The sequence below is a fragment of the Anabrus simplex genome, chromosome 4 (assembly GCF_040414725.1).
Source record: "Anabrus simplex isolate iqAnaSimp1 chromosome 4, ASM4041472v1, whole genome shotgun sequence".
Taxonomy (NCBI): Eukaryota; Metazoa; Arthropoda; class Insecta; order Orthoptera; family Tettigoniidae; genus Anabrus; species Anabrus simplex.
The window spans coordinates 298,097,096-298,117,965 of NC_090268.1; the positions used below are offsets into that span (position 1 = coordinate 298,097,096).

Sequence of the window (20,870 nt, forward strand, 5' to 3'; positions counted from 1 at the left end):
GACATTTCATTTCAAATCAATCACTACTGATCTGAATTTAGAGCAGTCGCCCAGGTGGCAGATTCCCTATCTGTTGTTTTCCTAGTCTTTTCTTAAATGATTGCAAAGAAAATGGAAATCCATTGAACATCACCCTTGGCATGTTATTCCAATCCCTAACCCCCCTTCCTATAAACGAATATTTGCCCCAATTTGTCCTCTTGAATTCCAACTTTATCTTCATATTGTGATCTTTCCTACTTTTAAAGGCACCACTCAAACGTATTGTCTACTGACGCCCTCCCACGCCATCTCTCCACTGTCAGCTCGGAACATACCACTTAGTCGAGCAGCTCGTCTCCTTTCTCCCAAGTCTTCCCAGCCACTCTGTCTGTACATAGGTTGATTTTTAAATAATGGCAACAGTGCTCTAGCGCTGTCGTGAAACGGAACCAGACAACATCGTTTATACTACATGGGTTAAATACTTACCCTCCCTTCGAGCTTCCCCCTCCATACGCTTGTGCAGTGGTAACAGAAACAAAACAGTTGTGAACGAGCGGTCACGTAATACAGTCGCAATGTTTTCGAAGAAACAGCAGAGGAGCTGGATAAAAACTTAATGTGCTAGAGGTCGCAACGACAATCACAGAGGAATGCAAGAGGCGTGCGGTGCATCTGCATTACCTTACCGAAGGTGGATAAGAGCTAAGAGCCTTCAGAGAAGGACGCTAAAATGTGTCAGGCATGCCTCGAACTGGTCATCCACCAGTAGGTGATGACGATGTGCAGACTGTGTCCGCGTTAGTGGACATGGATCGGAACTCCGACTTTTCGTAAGTTAGCCGAAGATACCGGGCTGGTTTCTTGGACTGTGCTTCACATCCTGAAGGACCAGCTGGGAATGAGAGATATTGGCTCAAGATGGGTTCCACATGATTTAACATAAATGCAGTCATGGCTACGATATGACGCTGCTTGTATTCACTTGCAGCGCTATGAACGCCAAGGAGAGCCTTGTTACGGCTGATCATTACTATTGTTGTCCGATTCCATGGCTAAATGGTTAGCGTGCTGGCCTTTGATCACAGGGGTCCCGGGTTCGATTCCCGGCAGGGTCTGGAATTTTAACCATAATTGGTTAATTCCGCTGGCATGGGGGCTGGGTGTATGTGCCGTCTTTATCATAATTTGCATCCTCATCACGACGTGCAGGTCGCCTACGGCAGTCAAATCAAAAGACCTGCATCTGGCGAGCCTAACATGTCCTCGGACACTCCCGGTACTAAAAAGCCATACGCCATTTCAGTACTATTGTTGAGACCTGGACCAGATCTTATGAACCAAAGGCGGAATGCCAGTCGACCTAGTGGTATTATACGGGTCACCGCAAAGAACAACAGTTCGGGAGGCCCCAACCAACATGAAAGTTATGGTGATTCTTACCTGCGATTGGGATGGTGTTATTATAAGGCAGACCGTTAATGCGGCGTACTACTGTTCGTTTCTGCAAAACATTCTGCGAGCTGTGCCGAAAACTTCATATAATACTTGTACCGGGAGGTACACCTCTACGCCGCACATTTAAAACTTGCGCCTTAAAGAACTCCTCTACAGGAGAAACAGTGAACTTGAATCTGGACCAACTTATAAATTTTCTCTGAAGATGGCACCACTAAAATTTTGTTATTGTGAAATTTCCAGTACTGTGTGAATTTCAACTTGTTTTGTTTTCCGCTCATCAAGAAGTTTGGACATTCTCTCATAGATGTCACTGCTAGAAAACTATGATCATGCACCCTGGTGCGAAGTGAAAGAACTTTTTTGAAGAAGTTTTGTATTCATAAGTTTTTTTTACTAATTGATGTTCATTTGTTTTTGGGTTGGCAATATTTACCTTTTCTTTCCGCCAGCTTTGAATCCAGCCAATCCCTAAATTTTGTAATTAATTTCCAACCAATCCTGGATCTCTTCTTCGACTTTGAGTGTAAATTTTGAATCGTCCAATAAAATTGAGAGGGTGTGGCTTGATTATTCATGAAAGGTCTCGAACTTTCCCCGAGGGTTTATAAACTGCGGATTTTCACGTCTCTTGGCCATTAGATCAACATCTAACTAAGTGTGTGTGTGTGTGTGTGTGTGTGTCAAGCAGGAGTCGGGAGGCGCCTCTTTTCATCAGGCAACTGTACTCCGACAAGGTATGGCCACTTAACATCTTCACTTTTGCTAGCTCCGCAGTTTAACCGGGGGGAAAGGTTCGAAACTTTAACTTTGTAAGCGCCTTCCTTAAAATGTAATTCTCCATTCGGCTCATGTAAAATTTCATAAATCTTTAACTGTAATCCGGGGATAGAGAGTGATATACCCTCTCGAGTTCCCCTTCATCTTGGTTTGAGGTACCGCATTTGTTTCTGCAATGTATTGAAGTTATCTCCATGCGCGCTACCTCAGTAGTTTGGGATTAGCCCCTGTTTTGTTGGCCAAGTGCACTATAGGTTTTAAATTTTTTTTTGGGGGGGGGGGAGCTCAATCTTTGACTCCATTCCAGTTGTACTCGGGCCGTTTCTTGAACCTGTTTTTTTCACTAAGGCCCCGTAGGTTGGGTACTAGATACCTCTGTGTAATAAGATGGCTATTTGTAAATAGTGCTTTGTAAGGCCAGTGATTATTAGATATTCATATTGTGTTGCCTGGAATAGGCTTGAGAACTGAGAGCGCGTGAGCTCTTTTTCAAGTGTTGTAAAATTGCCTCTGGGAGGCCTGATATTGCAATTTTGGGAGCAAGTGCTCCAGGTATTAGGGGATTTCTGCCCTTTGTGTAAAATTGTAATCTTTTATAGAGTTGAGCGGAGAGCTCAGGTAATGTAAAGCGAGGGGCTGGAAGCCCTGGTTACTAATCACTGTAATCAGTCACTAAAGTTTGGGTTTTCTTGCTTGGTCTAAATCTTGTCATGGTACCTGATATATCATTGTCATCTCACTAAGTGAAAAGTTGTTAAAATTTGGTTGTTGATTGTTGAAATTTAAAAAATATAATCTTTGTTAAAGTTTTAAATTAACTTTGAGTTAGTAGTTAGACCCATTCCCCCCCCTCCCGGCACCTTCTTTCACCTCTGCTGGTCCACGGGTAACCCCGTAACATTACTCACCACCTATCGTTCTGCACGATACTGCAAAGGCGCATGCAGCAGGAGCGGTGAGTAATATGTTCTGTCGCTGGAGCTGGGAAGTGCTCTACCAGCCCTCATACTTCCTGCACTTCGACCTAATCCCTAAGGTGAAGAACCACGGCGTGGGATTCGCTTCTATACAGTTGAAGACGTTCCGCAGCCAATCGATCGCTCTCTTCGCACGGACCAGAGATGTGCATTGCCGACGGCATCGAAAGGCCTCCGCGTCGCTGGGAGCATGTGCTTACATCGAGAACCTCTAAACTTAGAACCCTGTATGTATGCTATGCACCTAGAAAATAAATACTTTCAGTGCTATGGGCGTCAGTGAGAGCCCTTTCTTCGGCGGATCATTTCTATTGATGAGACCTGGCCGAGATCTTACGAGTGACATCATTACGGGTCGTAATGTTGCTGATTATCCCTAACTTTTAATATTTTTACACATTGTTTTGATCATATTTTTAAACGTTTTAAAGGTATTTGCTTGGAATTTTGCACTGTAGTTTATGTGGAAATCTACCGAGGAACATCCGGCTTCAAAAGATCTATAATTTCCTCTGCCCTGCGAAGGAAGAAATTAATATCGTATGGAGGAAGAGGTGCACTAATTGGTAGTTCATGGAGAAACGAGTAGAATCGACATTATCGCTATCCCAGCAGGCTGGACGAACGGCTTCATCATCATCATCATCATCATCATCAGTGAGAGCCCTTTCTTCGGCGGATCATTTCTATTGATGAGACCTGGCCGAGATCTTACGAGTGGCATCATTACGGGTCGTAATGTTGCTGATTATCCCTAACTTTTAATATTTTAATAGTCCGGCTCCATGGCTAAATGGTTAGCGTGCTGGCCTTTGGCCACAGGGGTCCCGGGTTCGATTCCCGGCAGGGTCGGGAATTTTAACCATAATTGGTTAATTTCGCTGACACGGAGGCTGGGTGTATGTGTCGTCTCATCACGACGCGCAGGTCGCCTACGGGGGTCAAATCAGAAGACCTGCATCTGGCGAGCCGAACTTGTCCTCGGACACTCACGGCACTAAAAGCCATACACCATTTCATTTCATCATCATCATCATCCGTGACACTGTCTATATTGCTTGCTTGGTGCACAGACTGAGTATCGATATTCCTGGAAGCCATTTATTGCTGACTGTGTTAGACTGATACTGAAATGGCAAAGGCTGTTTTTGGATATCGGAAAGATTCCAGAATTCCTCCTAAAGAAAATCACCACGTATTAATCTATTGTGAATATCGCAGCACGCTACAAGAGGGAGGGGAGGAAATCAATATTGGTGCCCCTTAATCAGTCACTAAAATGTGCGATTGTTTTCATGGGTGTCTCGACATTTAACCCTCTACTGCATGAATTATTTTTCGTTTCCGTTTGGTGAAGAAAATTTCAAGCTTTAATGTTCAACATAAGCTCAGTGTTTTAGATATACCAGCAATTCTTAACTGGGCCTAATAGCGTAACACTCGTATGTGATGTGGAGTGTTTTAGATATACCAGCAATTCTTAACTGGGCCTAATAGCGTAACACTCGTATGTGATGTGGATTGCCATATTGGAATATATATACGATTTTTCACGATTTTACGCTAAGCTTTTAACATTCAAAGACCAGAGGGTTAAGAAGATAGAGTTTTAGTGCGTCTCATCCAGATAGATCTTCTGTCATAGTAGTAGCAGTGGTAGGCCAGGATCCTTCCAGGCTGTTGCGCTATAGGGTTTGGTTTGCTTTTGTCGTGACACTGGTTATTCACGACGTAGAGTGCTAAGTCAGATTGCTCCCCGAGCGGTTTGGGAGATTCATTCTATGGGCCTGGGTGATTCGCTACGCGTGAAGAGATCTGAAATCTACAGCTTCCCTTTACCACATTTAATACCAATAGTTGATGATATGTACAGTATATACAAGCGTCTCCAGAACCTCAAAATGATATCTACTTCGAAGGCCTGGCGTGGTCGACTCTCAGTGGTCTACTTCTAAGTCCCAACTTGAGGAGTTTAACGTTATTATTATTATTATTATTATTATTATTATTATTATTATTATTATTATTATGCGACAATCTCTAAGTGCTGACTGATAGAGATTCGGCTTACAACTGCCCGGCAGATTTGATCCTGAGACACCGTTTAGGGTGTGCCTCCTCAACACGCCCGAGCGTCTAGAAAGGAATCGAAATTCTCCACTCTGTGGAAACTGAGTTCAGCCAATCAGAGGGCTAAAACTCCCGCGCTCGTTCAACGTGACTTCGTTCTTTCTGGAATACAATCTACGCACTTGGGAGGGTGCGGTACCCTGCCTACGTGACTAACCACTGTTCGACCAAGCCTTCTCCTCTTTTATGCACAAATATGCTGCCTTTCTATACTCAATATTCTTTCATATTCCAAAACGTTATGATTCTCATTTTACATTGAATCTCTCCTCTAATATTATTCATACTATTTTTTGTATCATTACCATTACATAGGTATAAATATATACACATATTCTCCCCTTTAATACCTCGTCATGTCTCAGTGACACCATTCCTCCTACGTTCCTGACCACAGGTTCGATCCTCGGAAGAGTGGTGGTCCCGAGCTCAAGTCTGGGGTGGACAAGACACTTTGATTTTTGGAAGAAGCAGTCATTAATGACCCGATTGTCAATATGAGTGATGTTTCCGAATCTGAAGATGATTTGACCTCAGATGACTCGTACAGTTACTAGCGAAGAAGTTCCTATACGTAAGGTATTCTATATTATTATTATTATTATTATTATTATTATTATTATTATTATTATTATTTTTATCCGTTTCACACACTTTGGGGTACGATAGATCAATCAATGGTTATTGAATTGTGTTTTCCTGTCCTCCCAGTACTTGTTTGTCCTTTCATATCTTGCCTTCCTCTCTTCAGAAATTCTGTATAGTCGTTTGGGCTTCACCTTGTCCTGAAACCTGTTTATTTTATCTTTGCTTATTTTCTTCGCGGATCCATCTACAAGCATCTCTTCTGTAATTTAGAACTCTCGTAGGTCCTTCTCAGTTACCTTATTATTATTATTTCTTTGTTTTGCCAGAAATAAACAGCCATAATGATAATATTTGATTTAATTGTTTTCCGACGGCTATTTTTCTTATTTTCAGCTTTGTTTCCATTGCTAAGTAGAAATATGAAGTGTCTCGAGTGAGATTTTCTGCTGTACACTCGGCAGGTGTGACGTCAACTTCATTTCCTCTCCCCGCACCATTACAGCAGTGGGAACTCTTCAAAACTTGCGCGCGCAGCACACGTGTGCAAACCGTCTCGCAAGGGTGCAATGCGCTGCTCACCCAGGGCTCTACACGGCTCGGCTGTCATTTCCTGGATCTGTCGGGTCGACACGGCATGATTATGGAATGGATCATTAAACTATATTTATTTATTTATTTATTTATTTATTTATTTATTTATTTATTTATTTATTTATTTATTTATTTATTTATTTATTTATTTGCAATTTGATTTACGTCGCACCGACACAGTCAGGGCTTATGACGATGATGGGATAGGAAAGACCTAGGAGTGGGAAGGAAGCGACCGTGGCCTTAATTGAGGTACAGCCCCAGCATTTTCCTGATGTGGCAATGGGAAACTATCTTCAGGGCTGCCGACAGTGGGGTTCGAACCCACTATGTCACTATCTCCCGGATGCAAGTTCATAGCTGCGCGCCCAACTCGCCCGGTAAAAGAAAAAAGAAGCTAGGGCCGGTGATGTCATCCTTAAACTTGAATAGGAACTTGCGTATTTTTGTAGTGCACTGCAAGAGTGCAACATGTTTCATGTGCGGAGGCATGCGTTTCAAGTGCATAAGAAAGTCTAGTGTAGGGGACTAGTATAATGCGGCGCTTATTATTTATTTTGTACTACAATATTATTTTACACTCTAATAGTGTAATGCCACTATCAATGATTATCTAGTCATAACAACAATCTCCAAAGACATCAAAACATTCCGTCACAATTTCTTCTCTCCAAGGAGTGCACAATGTGCATGATGTCATGCCATGATATTGTCATGTGGGCCCCACACCACTCCCCCTTCAGAATTTCCAAATATCGAGAAGTCCTCCCAAAACGAGTAGTCTTCTGTTGCTGGTGGTCCTCCGCTGGTTTAACATGGGAGTTCGTCTCCTGAGGATCTGGTGCTTCCAGATGATGATGTCCACTTTCGTTAGTCAGTAAGTGGGCGGGCTTCAGGCGATCAATTGCAATGTTGGCGTTATTACCCTTGATGATCACGGTAAAGTATTTTGATGACCTTTGGAACACTGGATATGGGTCATCATACGCCTTCTCCAGTGATGATTTCACCCTGTCGATTCTCACAAATACATTACTAGAATGCTATAGATCTTTATGAATAAAGGGAGTGAGTTTGTTGTTGTGCTGATGCTTGACGGGCTCCATGGTGTTCATGTAGTGGCGTAGTTGGATGAGAACTACATTTTTCCGTGACCTGAGTCACGACACAGGTGCAGACATTCTGCATCCATTAAGAAATAGCGATAGACGCACCTTCATCACTGTTGGTCTTAAATAACGCTTGAGTGCCGGAATATTTCTCTTATTTAACGTGCCAGTAAAAGAAAATCAGGATAAATCAAAATCATTCACTACTGATCTGCATTTAGGGCAGTTGCCCTGGTGGTAGATTCCCTATATGTTGTTTTCCTAGCCTTTTCTTAAATGATCGCAAAGAAATTGGAAAATTATTGAACATTTCCCATGGTAAGTTATTCCAATCCCTAACTCACCTTCCTATAAATGAATATTTGCCCCAATTTGTCCTCTTGAATTCCAACTTTATCTTCATATTGTGATCTTTCCTACTTTTATTATTATTATTATTATTACTTTTTTTTGCTAGTTACTTTACGTCGCACCGACATAGCGATGATGCGACAGGAAAGGGATAGGAGTGGGAAGGAAGCGGCCGAGGCCTTAATTTAAGGTACAGCCCCAGCATTTGCCTGGTGTGAAAATTGGAAACCACGGAAAACCATTTTCAGGGCTGCCGACAGTGGGGTTCGAACCTACTATCTCCCGAATACTGGATACTGGCTCCTTCTTTTAAAGACACCACTCAAACTTATTCGTCTACTGATGTCCTCCCACGCCATCTCTCCACTGACAGCTCGGAACAAACCACTTAATCGAGCAGCTCGTCCCCTTTCTCCCACGTCTTCCCAGCCCAAACTTTGCAACATTTTTGTAACGTTACTATTTTGTCGGAAATCACCCAGAACAAATCAAGCTGCTTTTCTTTGGATTTTTTCCCCTACTTAGAGTTGTATTAACTCTGTAACAAATGCTTTTTTTTTTTTAATTCTCGCTCCCCGCATAAATTTCGATATGGAAAATAATGTAATGCAGCACTTCTAGTATATTGAGCTTTGTATATGACTCGCTGACTCTTTTCATACCGGTTGATGGAACTGTTGCAGACGAAGCGGTAAACTATCGGACGTAGGTCTTGAGATCGATATCCGGTGGGGCAGAAGCTTTTCAATCTTTCATCCCCCTGGCTTCACTGAGCCTCTCTTATAAGCGGAATGATTTCCCCTGGGTGAAGTTAGATACGTGAATCGGCACATCATACGTAGACCGGCCAACGAGGATGATTGCAACTCAAAACTCTCGAAATTGTTTGAGATCCAATTAATTGCGGGCAATTTTTATTTATTGAACTCAGTCTCCTGGGGACTCAAAACGTGTGAGGTATGATGTAGTGACTATGGCGCAACTGTTTATACTTACTTGTACCACTTAGCCCAACATTTCTCAACCGGTGTTGTCGTTCAGGATACGCGGGAAATAAAATCAGTAATGGCAGAAAAAATATGAAGTCTACAAATAAAAATTGAGAAACTGCCTAACACAGGGGCAGCCAACTGCGTGTACGTGTGATGTCAGGTAACACGTCACACACTCTGCTCGGGCAGCGAAACGATGCACTTAGTACTGTAACTGAGAAGTGAAGGCTAGAGGGGCGAGAGGAAACACAACGTCATTCGTAGGGGGAGGTCCAAGGACTGCAGGTACAATGCGGTATGTGTAGTACATATTTCTCTCTACATATTTTATTGTAACGTAACTTAAGAGTTATAAAGCAAGTTTATTTCTATATATACAAACTAAACTTGTTTTCTGACGGTGCATCTTTGGAACCAATATTGAACAAAAAATTGCTGTGTTTTATAATATCATGCAATGTAAAAAGAGTGCTAATAGTAAGAAACAGTAGAGTTTTACAACAAAAATAGTACAACGATTAATCTGTAAACTCAAAACATATGTTTTACCTCATGATGTCGATAATCAGTTGCCACTCGTGGGTTTCCGTGATTTTTGTAGTCTTTTTTCGTGGACTAGTTTTTCAATATTAGTAGTTAATGTTTGAGAAACACTAAGTTTAAGAGCACACTTCAAATTGTGATCTGACAACTGGCTTCTCTGTTTAGGTTTAGTTGTTTTTAAAATAGAAAAGAGTTGTTCACAGGCATACGTAGAACCGAAAATACTCAACATTCTTGCTGCAAACCTATGAAATCGGGGAAACCTTTTTTGTGACAAATTTCTATAAAAGTCACACGAATCCTTCTTATTTACAAATTTATCTCATAGTTCTCTATCACACTGTAAATCTATTAACTCTAATTGTAGGTCTGTATCAACGTTATCTGCAACAACGGAATATGGCGTGGCTAAAAGTTGAAAATCAGTTTCCAGACACTCCAAATTGTTAAATCTAGAATCAAATTCCAAATAAAGGTTTTTTATGATTTTGACATACCTATCAATATCCTCAGCCGTAGCACATTCAAACACTGTAAGCAGTTTTTGAAAATGTGGAATAGTTCTGTTCATGAACTGACGCTCCCACAGACACAATTTTAATTTGAACGATTTCACTCTATCAAACATATCTGTAATTATTAAACCCTTTCCCTGGAGAGAAACATTCAGAATGTTCTAATGACCTGTTAAAGCTGCAAGAAATGCGAGGTTACAAATCCACCTGCGATCTTGTAGTTCGGGGACTGGCACATTTTGTTGCTCCATAAATGTAGCTATATCTTGTCGTAGTTGAAAAAACGCATCGAGTACTTTGCCTCGACTAAGCCAGCGAACAGCACAATGATAAGGCAAATCACCAAGTTCACTGTCACTTTTTGCTAGAAATTCCTTGAATTGCCGATGACGTAAGGCCCTTGATCTTATGAGGTTAGTAATTCTAACCACTGCAGTCATTACATTGTTCAGTTCAATGCTTTTCGCACACAGATTTTCTAAATGTATGATACAGTGAATTGGAACAAGTGTGTGAGCTATATTGAGAGTCTTCATTTTTTGTATTATGAGCCCAACTACTCCAGAATTGCGTCCTACCATAGAAGGTGCACCATCTGTTGCTATTGAAACTAGTTTGTTCCATGGCAAGGAAGCATTTTCAACAACACTTACAATGCAGTTGAAAATGTCAATGCCTTTCGTCGTATTCTTCATAGGCACTAAATCCAGTAGTTCCTCCCAAATTGTAAGATTTTCGTCAACCCCTCGTATGAACACGGCTAGTTGGGCCGTGTCAGAAATATCTGTGCTCTCGTCAATTACTAAGGAGTATGCCCGGAAGCTTTTTGTCAGTTCTAATAATTGTAGGTGGACATCATCAGATAGGTCTTGAATTCTTCTCGACACTGTGTGTGCGGACAAGCTGGTAGCTTCGAACTCTTCAATGATATTTGGACAAAACTCCTCAGCTGCTAGAATTAAACATTCCTTTACGAATTCACCATCACCGAACGGTTTAAGTTTCTTTGCAATTAAATATGAAATTTTACAACTCAGTCGAACTGCTGACAGACTGATCGAATGCTCGACAGGGTTATTTAATTTACCTTTTAGTTCTGTAATTACACGTACCCTTTCCTCGCCTTGATATCGATCATAATCTGCAGCGTGACACAAACTGTAGTGGCGTTGTAAATTATATCTTTTTACATACTGTAGCTCTTTTCTACAAACTAAACATTTAGCTGTAGCATTCTTATCATTTTCAACAAATAAATATAGATCTTCCCACAAAGATAAAAAGATCGGAGGGGTAGGTAGCTTGTCGCACCGTGACGTGCCCGGTTCATCCATACTTATGTACTGTACTGTACCAATACCACCACCACTTCGTAAAGCACTGAACGTGTTTACTACAAAGCGAGGCTGTCTCTTCGTCTCGCTCTACGACAGCGACTCCCCACCTTCTGTGCTCATACGTCACACGGGCTCTCCGACGTCACACGGTCCCTCTTACACCACACGCCAGCTAGTTGGCCGACTCTGGCCTAACATCTGCCTAGTGATCTGTGTAACAAATATTGCTTACCTAGACAACACATAAATATTATTAAATTACTACTTTGTTAAAAGCTTGATCATCAGTGTTTAATATGAAGCTATACTTATTTCTGTATTACGAATATTTTATAGAAGTAAATTTGTGATTTGTACTTGTAGTGTTGTCATTTCTCTTCCGAAGTCATTACCTCATTTCTATTATTTTACCTCAAGACAGACGTAGAACAGAAGTATGAATACAGTACGGTATTTTAAAAAATAGCTATTATTTTAAAAACAAAGGGTACAATTAATAGAAATGGGTTTAAAAAAGAGGTACACAAGTATGAGAAGCTAGATAAACGTCGAACTACCTAGTCGATCTATTTTATCAACCCTTTATTCTTTTTTCAATCCTGATAGTATTAAGTTTACAAGGCTTAAACAGCCCTGCCCTATCTTTATACGACACCCTCATTGTTCAAATTCTGTAATTTTCACTCTTCTTTCTTCCGTTGATACGTGTTTGTGTCCTCCGTAGCATAACGGTCAGCACTATTAGCTGCATTCCTTGGAGTCCTGGGTACTGCCAGAGATATAAAAATAGCAGGAAATATTACATGCAGCTCATCTCCACTAGGGATGCGCCTGAAAACGGCTGCACCACCCCGGGACGAGCACACGAGTTTACTTTATACATGCTTGTGACGACACAGTTCTCAGAGGTTTTACATATTCTAATCTAGTGTACATTTTATTTTGCTGCGTGTATGTACGTACATTATATATTATGAAGGGTATATACAAAGAAAAACAACATGAAGTCAGCTAAGCAAAAGCAACAGAAACTCAACAAATGCACAAAGTTGGTAATATGGGGTTTTGAACCTAGAAATATTGTTCAGTGTGTGGCGGATCAACACCGGGCCTTGAGGCATGGATGAACTTGACGAGGCATACTCGGCACCACAGAATCCATCATGTTTTTGGACAGATATCCTACTCCTGGATAGCATCTTCAGTCAGTTGCTGAATGTTAGCAGAATCTGCGTACGGTGTTCTACCGTTGTTTCGACCTCTTGAAAAAGAGCCGCCACTAACACATCAAACAGGAATAAAGTGAGTGTAACAATGAAAATATTTTATCGACATTTGAAGATGTTATAATATCTTCCAGTATTGAATAATAACTGTGATAAGATTTCATTACAGTTCTGCAATATTGTCGCTCAACGTCACGTGTTGAACACAAGAAATGTTGCTTGTTCGTTTGAACTACGAATAGAAAATACGTTCAGTTTAGAATACTACTTCCAACTACTTTGTATTCACACTTTTTCTTATTTTCCACTCTGATATTGATAATTCATAATTTGTTATTGTTTGGGTTATCAGTCCATAGACTGCTTTGATGCAGCTCTCTATGCCATCCTATTTTGTAGCTACTATATCCTACATCAACTCTAATCTGTTTGCCATATTCACACCTCGGTCTACCCCTACAGTTATTATTATTACTATTATTATTATTATTATTATTATTATTATTATTATTATTATTATTATTATTATTATTATTATTATTATTATTATTATCGTGCCTTTATTTACATGGCGTGACTCAGGCTATAAAGCCTGCTATTCTGCCCAACCATGTCTTATAATTAGAGCCCGGAAGTTCAGGCATTTATTTTTGCTAAAATAGGCAGGCAAATAAGCAATTAATATTTAGACAAATGGGCAGTAAAATAATTTAAATAGGCATTTATGATGACAAAAATAGTCACTGCAGTTATAAAGATGCTTTAATGTAAGCTACGTAACACACATCTGCTTCTCATTTTAGTACTTAATCTGTCATCTCCCTGTGGGTGAGAATGATAGAATAACGTTAATGGTATCCCCTGTCTATCGTAAGAGGAGGTAAATGAAAGGGGGAGTGAGAGTTGGCGACCACGGTTCCCCCACCTGAGTCTGGCATTGCTTCCACTTACTTGTGTCAGGTTCCTCGATCTTGTTCTTTCTCGACCCCGATGATATTAGATTTGCGAGGCCTAGGGAGTCTTAAATTTTCGCGCTCTTCGTGGCCCTTTCCATTATTTTCCCGATACCGTCATTTTTCGAGGTAGTGGACCTCTTCCATCTCCCTTCTGATTAGTGTTACTAGATGATGGTTACCAAGTTGTTCTTCCTCTTAATAATTACCACCAGCACTTAATTTTACGTAGCAAGGACGGGACCTGACAATCCTCTCCACCATTTGGCTTGTGGAGTTAAAGTTGCAGAGTAGGCTTCGACCTACAAGTGGCCAAGGCTGGTCCGTGGTGGTCCGGCAGTTCTGAGAGTGGTTGTCCGTTGTTTTCCATTATCCTGGACTAAGGCGAATGCCGGGACAGTGCCTAGAATGGGCCACGGTCGCCGATCCCCTCACCTTCTCCACACATGTAGTAGTAGTAGTAGTAGCAGTAGTAGTAGTTTCTTGTCAGGCATTGGTCCACTTTGTTGGCACCTGCGAAGCATTTGAGTGTGCAGTATACTGTTTTCTTAGGATCCATTAGCGACGCGAAATTGGCTAACTCGTTAATTATCGGAGCTGTGCCATGTTTATAAAATGTATCCAGTTGTAACGAGTGTTCAGCGAATGACTTTCCTCTCTATTAAAATCTCGGGAACAGAACCAGCTTTTGGATGCTTAGGCTGTGTACGTTTGCAGAGTTTCGCCCAGACGTACCATTTGCTCTCATGTTAGATTGGCACACCCCTCCAAGACTCTGCTGGTTATACAAGTAAATTTCTTCTCGAGACGAGATGATGGGATTCTAGCATTGGTGAACACACTTTTCCTCTACAAACATTTTTAGATAACATTATCTCGCCAAGTAATATTTTGTATGCCTTTGCCCCCGTCCTGGAATGCTACCACTTCTACTTCAAGGTCCGCGCTGCCACATAACAAACTTACACTTTGAAGGTGGCCGCAACGTTCAGGATCTGGATTGCATGTTCTCTGTGAAGGCGTGTAGAAAGTGTATACTTCCATAACACTGAGAATGAAGTGGCCATATAGTGGTGCAGTTCTGCGCTCAAGGTTGTGGGATCGAACACTGGTCAGCACCTGATATTTGATGCAAAAAATGTTTGTTTTTCCTTTTGGCCTAGGAATAGAAAATCCACTCAATGTTTCATCATCATCATCATCATCACCACCATCATTTCGTCTTCCGTGGAGTGTATGGGTCCCACTAAACAGAGTGCACACTGGGCATGGAAAAAGTGGCTCTTTGTTGCATTCTTGGGGCCTTCCACCTTCTCCAGGCTATGACTGGTGAAGAATTCCAGACAGTGCGACACTTCACCTTCAGATGCCCTTTTGCGGAACTATCGACGATCTTCTTACAGATTCAACAGCGGCTCTTCAACGGCTGCAATAACTAGACACCTTGGTTTAGTTCACATTTTTCATTCGTAAATTTATGTATTTACTTATATTTTGCATCATTTCTGTGTTTTTGTGTTTTTCTTTTTTCGTTTTCTGTATTGCACATTCTGTATCTCTCTCGATTTCCTCTTTGTGTTTTATCTTGACGTTTTATATTTATTATATTTTGTAAGTTAAATTATTCGTTGTTTGTCATACTGTTACTTAATTTATGCGCGACTTAACTTGTAAAGCTAAATAAATAAATAAATAAATAAATAATAATAATAATAATAATAATAATAATAATAATAATAATAAATAATACGTAATAATTAGAGACGAGAATTATAGGCACTAAAACAGTTGAAATAGGCAGGCATACAGCCTCTTAAATTAGGCAAAATAGGCATATAAATAGGCAGTAACGTGTAAAATAGGCATGAAAAATTCTTTACACTTTAATAACACACTCAGTTACTATAAAAGTAATTTACAAGCAACATTTCAATGTTTTCCGGTAACAATCTTGTTCTCCTCTCATGTATAATGTTTTTGTACTGAGAGAAAGATCTTTCAACATCACATGAAGTGACTGGACAAAACTTCAATGAAGTACTTCATCTGGTTTTATTTCGCTGACAGCGGCTGCCTTCCCAGAGGTCCGGTCAAAACTTCCCCTACCGGGCGAGTTGGCCATGCGCGTAGAGGCGCGCGGCTGTGAGCTTGCATCCGGGAGATAGTAGGTTCGAATCCCGCTATCGGCAGCCCTGAAGATGGTTTCCCGTGGTTTCCCATTTTCACACCAGGCAAATGCTGGGGTTGTACCTTAATTAAGGCCACGGCCGCTTCCTTCCAACTCCTAGGCCTTTCCTATCCCATCGTCGCCATAAGACCTATCTGTGTCGGTGCGACGTAAAGCCCCTAGCAAAAAAAAACAACTTCCCCTGACTTATTCCACAATCCTAAATGACTCCACCAGGGGCATGCCACTCTTCTCCAACTTGGTGATTGCTCCCGGCAGCTTGTTGAATTTTGAAGATGCTCCCAACATTGCAGTGCATAGGTCTGAAGAAAATGGTTGTTGGTCGCTGCCCAAAGTGGATTGCTAAAAAGGCTGCGTTGATACTGATTTCTATACTCGTATCAGATGCATCGCAGTATTTCTAAGTTGATATATGTGTATTTTTCTCACATTTGATTTGAAAAATAATAAAATTGACAAATTACATTGTCCCTATATCTTAAATTTCTACAGTTGGGCTAATTGGCAATAATGCTTAGCATATATCATGCATTGGTTTCATTAAAAAATGACTATTAGAGATGATGTTTTTAGGAGTACAAAACTTCAAAATAGGAACAAGGGAATTAGTAATTTACGCGGAAATATGACCTCAAGGATTTTCAGTTATAATTTGGCAGCATCGTGTCGAGTTCACCGGGCGAAAAATATAATAAAAAGGACGTGAAACGATACCGGAGTATGGTAGAGGAGAGATCCGTCCTTTTTGCTTGCCAAGGACACACCAAGCGGGCTATAGCAGTATTCTTACTTATATAAAAGAATGAAAACGGAGGCACTATAAATCTCAGATTTGTGAACCTTTAATTTGTTTCTATTCGCCGGCTTTGGTCAGCCGGGTTAGTTGTCATGAAGACTATTTTCTGTTGCCTGCAACAGATCCTGCATCATGTGTGCCCACAAGGCGACCACCCTCGTTGAAAATTAAAAACCGCGTAATTTGAAATTGTCGTGACATGCGCCCATAACCTTATTTTTGTCACAATTTAGCAAGACTATAGAGGGGATGCTAGAGGCTTGTTAACCTGGGAGCTTACGCCCCTCAGACTCTCTTTGTTTCCCCATCCCATCCCCTCCCCCGAAGCACAACGGTTACTAACCGGACCTCATCAATCCAGACCAACGGTCTTTTCGCTGGCCTGGTCTTGTAAAGATAGTCTTGGCAACCTTGTAAAATGTAGGATGCTAAATGGTTTATTTTATCACCTATTCAATAGGGCGGAATTAATAATAAATTTCCTAAATGTAAAATTTATATGTATTGAATAGGTGACAAAATCCTACATTCAGTATCTTCAGTACGGACAACAATGAGTTTTATCACTTGCAACCTTGTAAAACACGCCAGGCTACATTGGATCTGCAACCTGTGTTTCACGAAGGCTTAGCGGAAGTGTAATAGAATTCACAATTTTTAAAAGGGAGTTTAAAAATTGCATTTCAGTTTTAAACCTCTATTTGCACAGGAAACGAATCACAATTCAAAATACCAATTTAATTTTCATCCATTCTGTGACAAGAGACCACCGGCGTTCTAACTCCTCGTTCAGTAATTTAATGATTATTTACATTTTAGCAATATACATTATTGAAAGTTCACGACTAATACAACATTGCAACAAAACAACTTGCCACAATACATAAATTAATAGGCGTTAATATGCTACAGTGAAATGTGATCATAATTCTCAATCACTAAGAAGATAAAAGGAACAAACAAACGTACCTCCTTACAGCAAGCTTGACAGATCCGTAGTGAAATTGGGATCCCCTGTGATCCACTGCTTCAGCCAGTAGGACTTCGAGGATTTTTCTTTGGGCATTGCCGCAAAAACACTTCTTCTTATCCAACTTCACAATAAATCACAACATATTCTGAACATAAAGCGTACGCGTACAACAGTTCACATCGAAGGGGAGGTACAGGACATATGGGTTGCGCAACACAGTTCACCGTTGACTGGTTCTCACACTTGTCTTAGGAGGTTGGAGGGGTTGAAGGCTTCGAGGTCAAATTGTTCCTTGTTTCTTCTGATGGAAATTTCCCTAGAACTATTTCTGGTGACTTCTGAGAATTCCGATTTTTGTTCGTGGGGTAAACAGATATTGAGAAAAGAGCACACTAGCTAAAATATAATGCACTGGAAGAAAATCATCTGTTTTAAAATACAGTCAAAAGGCAATAAATGGGCAATTATACTCCAAGTAGGCACAAACCCTTGAAATAGGCATTTATAGGCACAATAAAACCAACAAAATATAGCTGAAAAGATCCTAAGATGGATTTATATCTCAAAAGCCTACGTTCCTGAACACAGGAATAAAATAGGCAAATAGGCAAATTCCCGTCTCTACTAATAATTAATAATAATCAGTATACATTGAATCATACAGCAAGGCTACAAATTCATTAAATGATAACAATTTACATGAGTTGCGTTAAAAAACTGCCTTCTTCCTGGCCTTTTCCTCAATTGATTGGGGTCGCCACTACCTGGTGGGTTTGACCCAGTTTTACACGTAATTTCCCTTTACATTCATGTCACCACCGCTTTGCCCACACCCTGGTACTTTGCAGCACTTGTGGACTTGGCCATGTTTTGCGTCCGGATACCCTTCCTGCCACCAGCCCTATCTGGGGACATGTATTCACTGTTGAGTCCTTCTGTGTGTTGTGTGTATTAAGACAATCACAAACTCCCAGTCCCGAACAAGAGGAAGTAAAGTGATACGGCTAAACTCCTCGGCTCGATCGGAAATCGAACGTGGGACACTCTGAACCGACAGCTACTACGCTTATTCAGCCAAGGAGCCCGACTTAGCATTGCAAATATTACGATAAAGAATTCCAGCAGACAAGCTTGCAGTTTTACCTGACAGTTGACATTGTGATCACAGTACAGGAATCCGAGGTGACTTTTCATTTCAAATTCTCACATGCGTTGACTGGGTTTCGAACCGCGGCAGTCTTGCTGAGAAGTCAGGGGCAATGCTACTCGACTAACAAGATCGGGAATTATATTATTGCAATACAATGATTCTTCTTCTTTTTCTTCTTACCGAGCTCGATAGCTGCAGTCGCTTAAGTGCGGCCAGTATCTAGCATTCAGGAGATGGTAGGTTCGAACCCCACTATCGGCAGCCCTGAAGATGGTTTTCCGTGGTTTCTCATTTTCACACCTTAATTAAGGCCACGGCCGCTTTCTTCCCACTCCTAGCCCTTTCCTATCACATCGTCGCCATAAGTTCTATCTGTGTCGGTGCGACGTAAAGCAACTAGCAAAAAACGATTCTTCTTCTTCTTCCGCCGGGCTGAGTGGCTCAGACGGTTGAAGCGCTAGCCTTCTGACCTCAACTTGGCAGGTTCGACCCTGGCTCATTCCGGTGGTATTTGAAGGTGCTCAAATACGTCAACCTCGAGTCGGTAGATTTACTGGCACGTACAACTTCTGCTGGATAAAATTCCGGCACCTCGGCGTCTCCGAAAACCTTCAAAAGTAGTTAGTGGGACGTCAAAATAACTATATTATTATTATTATTATTATTATTATTATTATTATTATTATTATTATTATTATTATTATTATCATCTTCTTCTTCCTTAGCTTTTCCCTCGAATTATGCCGCACATGTGGAGTTGGTCTGTTTTACGGCTGGATGGCCTTCTTGATGCCAATCTTAGTATGTAGAGGGATATATTCATTTTTGTGTGTTTTGTGGTGGTTTGTATGTGAAGAGGAGTATATTGGGACGAACACAAATACCCACCTCCTGAGTCAAGGGAATTAACCAGACGCAATTAAAATCTCTCGACCCGACCAAAAGTCGCTTTACGTCGCACCGATACAGGCAGGTCTTTTGGCGACGGTGGTACAGTAAAAGGCTAGGAGTGGGAAGGAAGCGGTCGTGGCCTTAATTTAGAAAATGAGAAACCACGGAAAACCATCTGCAGGGCTGCTGACGGTGGGGTTCGAACCCACTATCTCCCGAATACTGGATACTGGCCGCACTTAAGCGATTGCAGCTATGGAGGTTGGTCAGACTAATTTATTATAGATCTCTGTAATGGAAAGACGTGGGAGGTGCAAATAACGACAAACTCAACACATTCAGAGTACAAAGAACATCATAGTCATGAAGGTATGCGACTAAGTCCTGTCGATAGAAAACTGGATTTTAGAATCTGAGTGTGGCGCTGAGGTATTGATTGTGGGGCCACCCGCCGTGTGACTCTTCGGGCATCCCAAGTGCGACTAGACGACACTGCAGACACTTCGTGGCGTCTCCCGTATCGCCTGTTTCCCATAGGGCTGTCTATTTCCAGGAATTTATATCTGCAACTCCTCCGACCTGTCTCTCTCACTGTGTCGATGGTATCTATCACTCCCGACTTCACAGGATTTTCAACCGCTATTCTGTAGGACTGCAAAGCTACCCAGTTCAGAGTTACGGGCTTCGAATCTGGATTCCACCAGCGATTATCCTAGTGTCTTTTCAACCGCTATTCAGTAGGACTGCAAAGCTACCTAGTTCGTTCAGAGTTACGGGCTTCGAATCTGGATACTACCAGCGATTATCCTAGCGTCCTCTCTTCGATCCCCCATATCTCTCATTCCGGAATGCCAGAATAGGAACAATCCCAAACCAAAATAATGCTATTTAATATACACCATCAGTGTTCATACTGAAAACACAGATTATCAAACCATTTTTACATACCCGAGTACAGAGGACCCGTACCCGTAAATTACCAAGACCGTTATATGAACCACCACTACGAGCACTAGAGTCACTACCGCCGCTGCCTAAAATTAATCAATTTTATGAAGACCAATGTATGGAAGTTAGTTTCTGATTCTTAAGGAACAGAAAAGGTGTTTTCCTATAAAATGTTTGAGAAAGGTGGAGTGAGGGACTGAAATGTCCTTTATATCATAGTATGTCGTTTACTTTCTTCAAAATAATTCACAACACTGTAATTACTTAATTGGCTTTTACCAACAACAAAAAATACCATCAGAAACTTTTTCAGTGCATGTAAAAAATTTTAGATAGGGCCTAGGCCTACTTACCAGGTGGCTACACTGTGGCATATCGTATGGACAATTCAA

At 41.1% G+C, this 20,870-nt stretch overlaps 1 protein-coding gene across 1 annotated transcript in view; it reads left to right on the top strand.

Annotated features, from left to right (window-relative positions):
* The first annotated feature begins 726 nt into the window (after positions 1 to 726).
* The window catches only part of LOC136871906 (bestrophin-2), a 99,730-nt gene continuing 79,586 nt past the window's right edge, over positions 727 to 20,870 (top strand). Inside the window, exon 1 of the mRNA XM_068227396.1 lies at positions 727 to 815. Coding sequence (XP_068083497.1) covers positions 727 to 815 — 89 coding nt within the window. The remainder of the gene's footprint in view (positions 816 to 20,870) is intronic.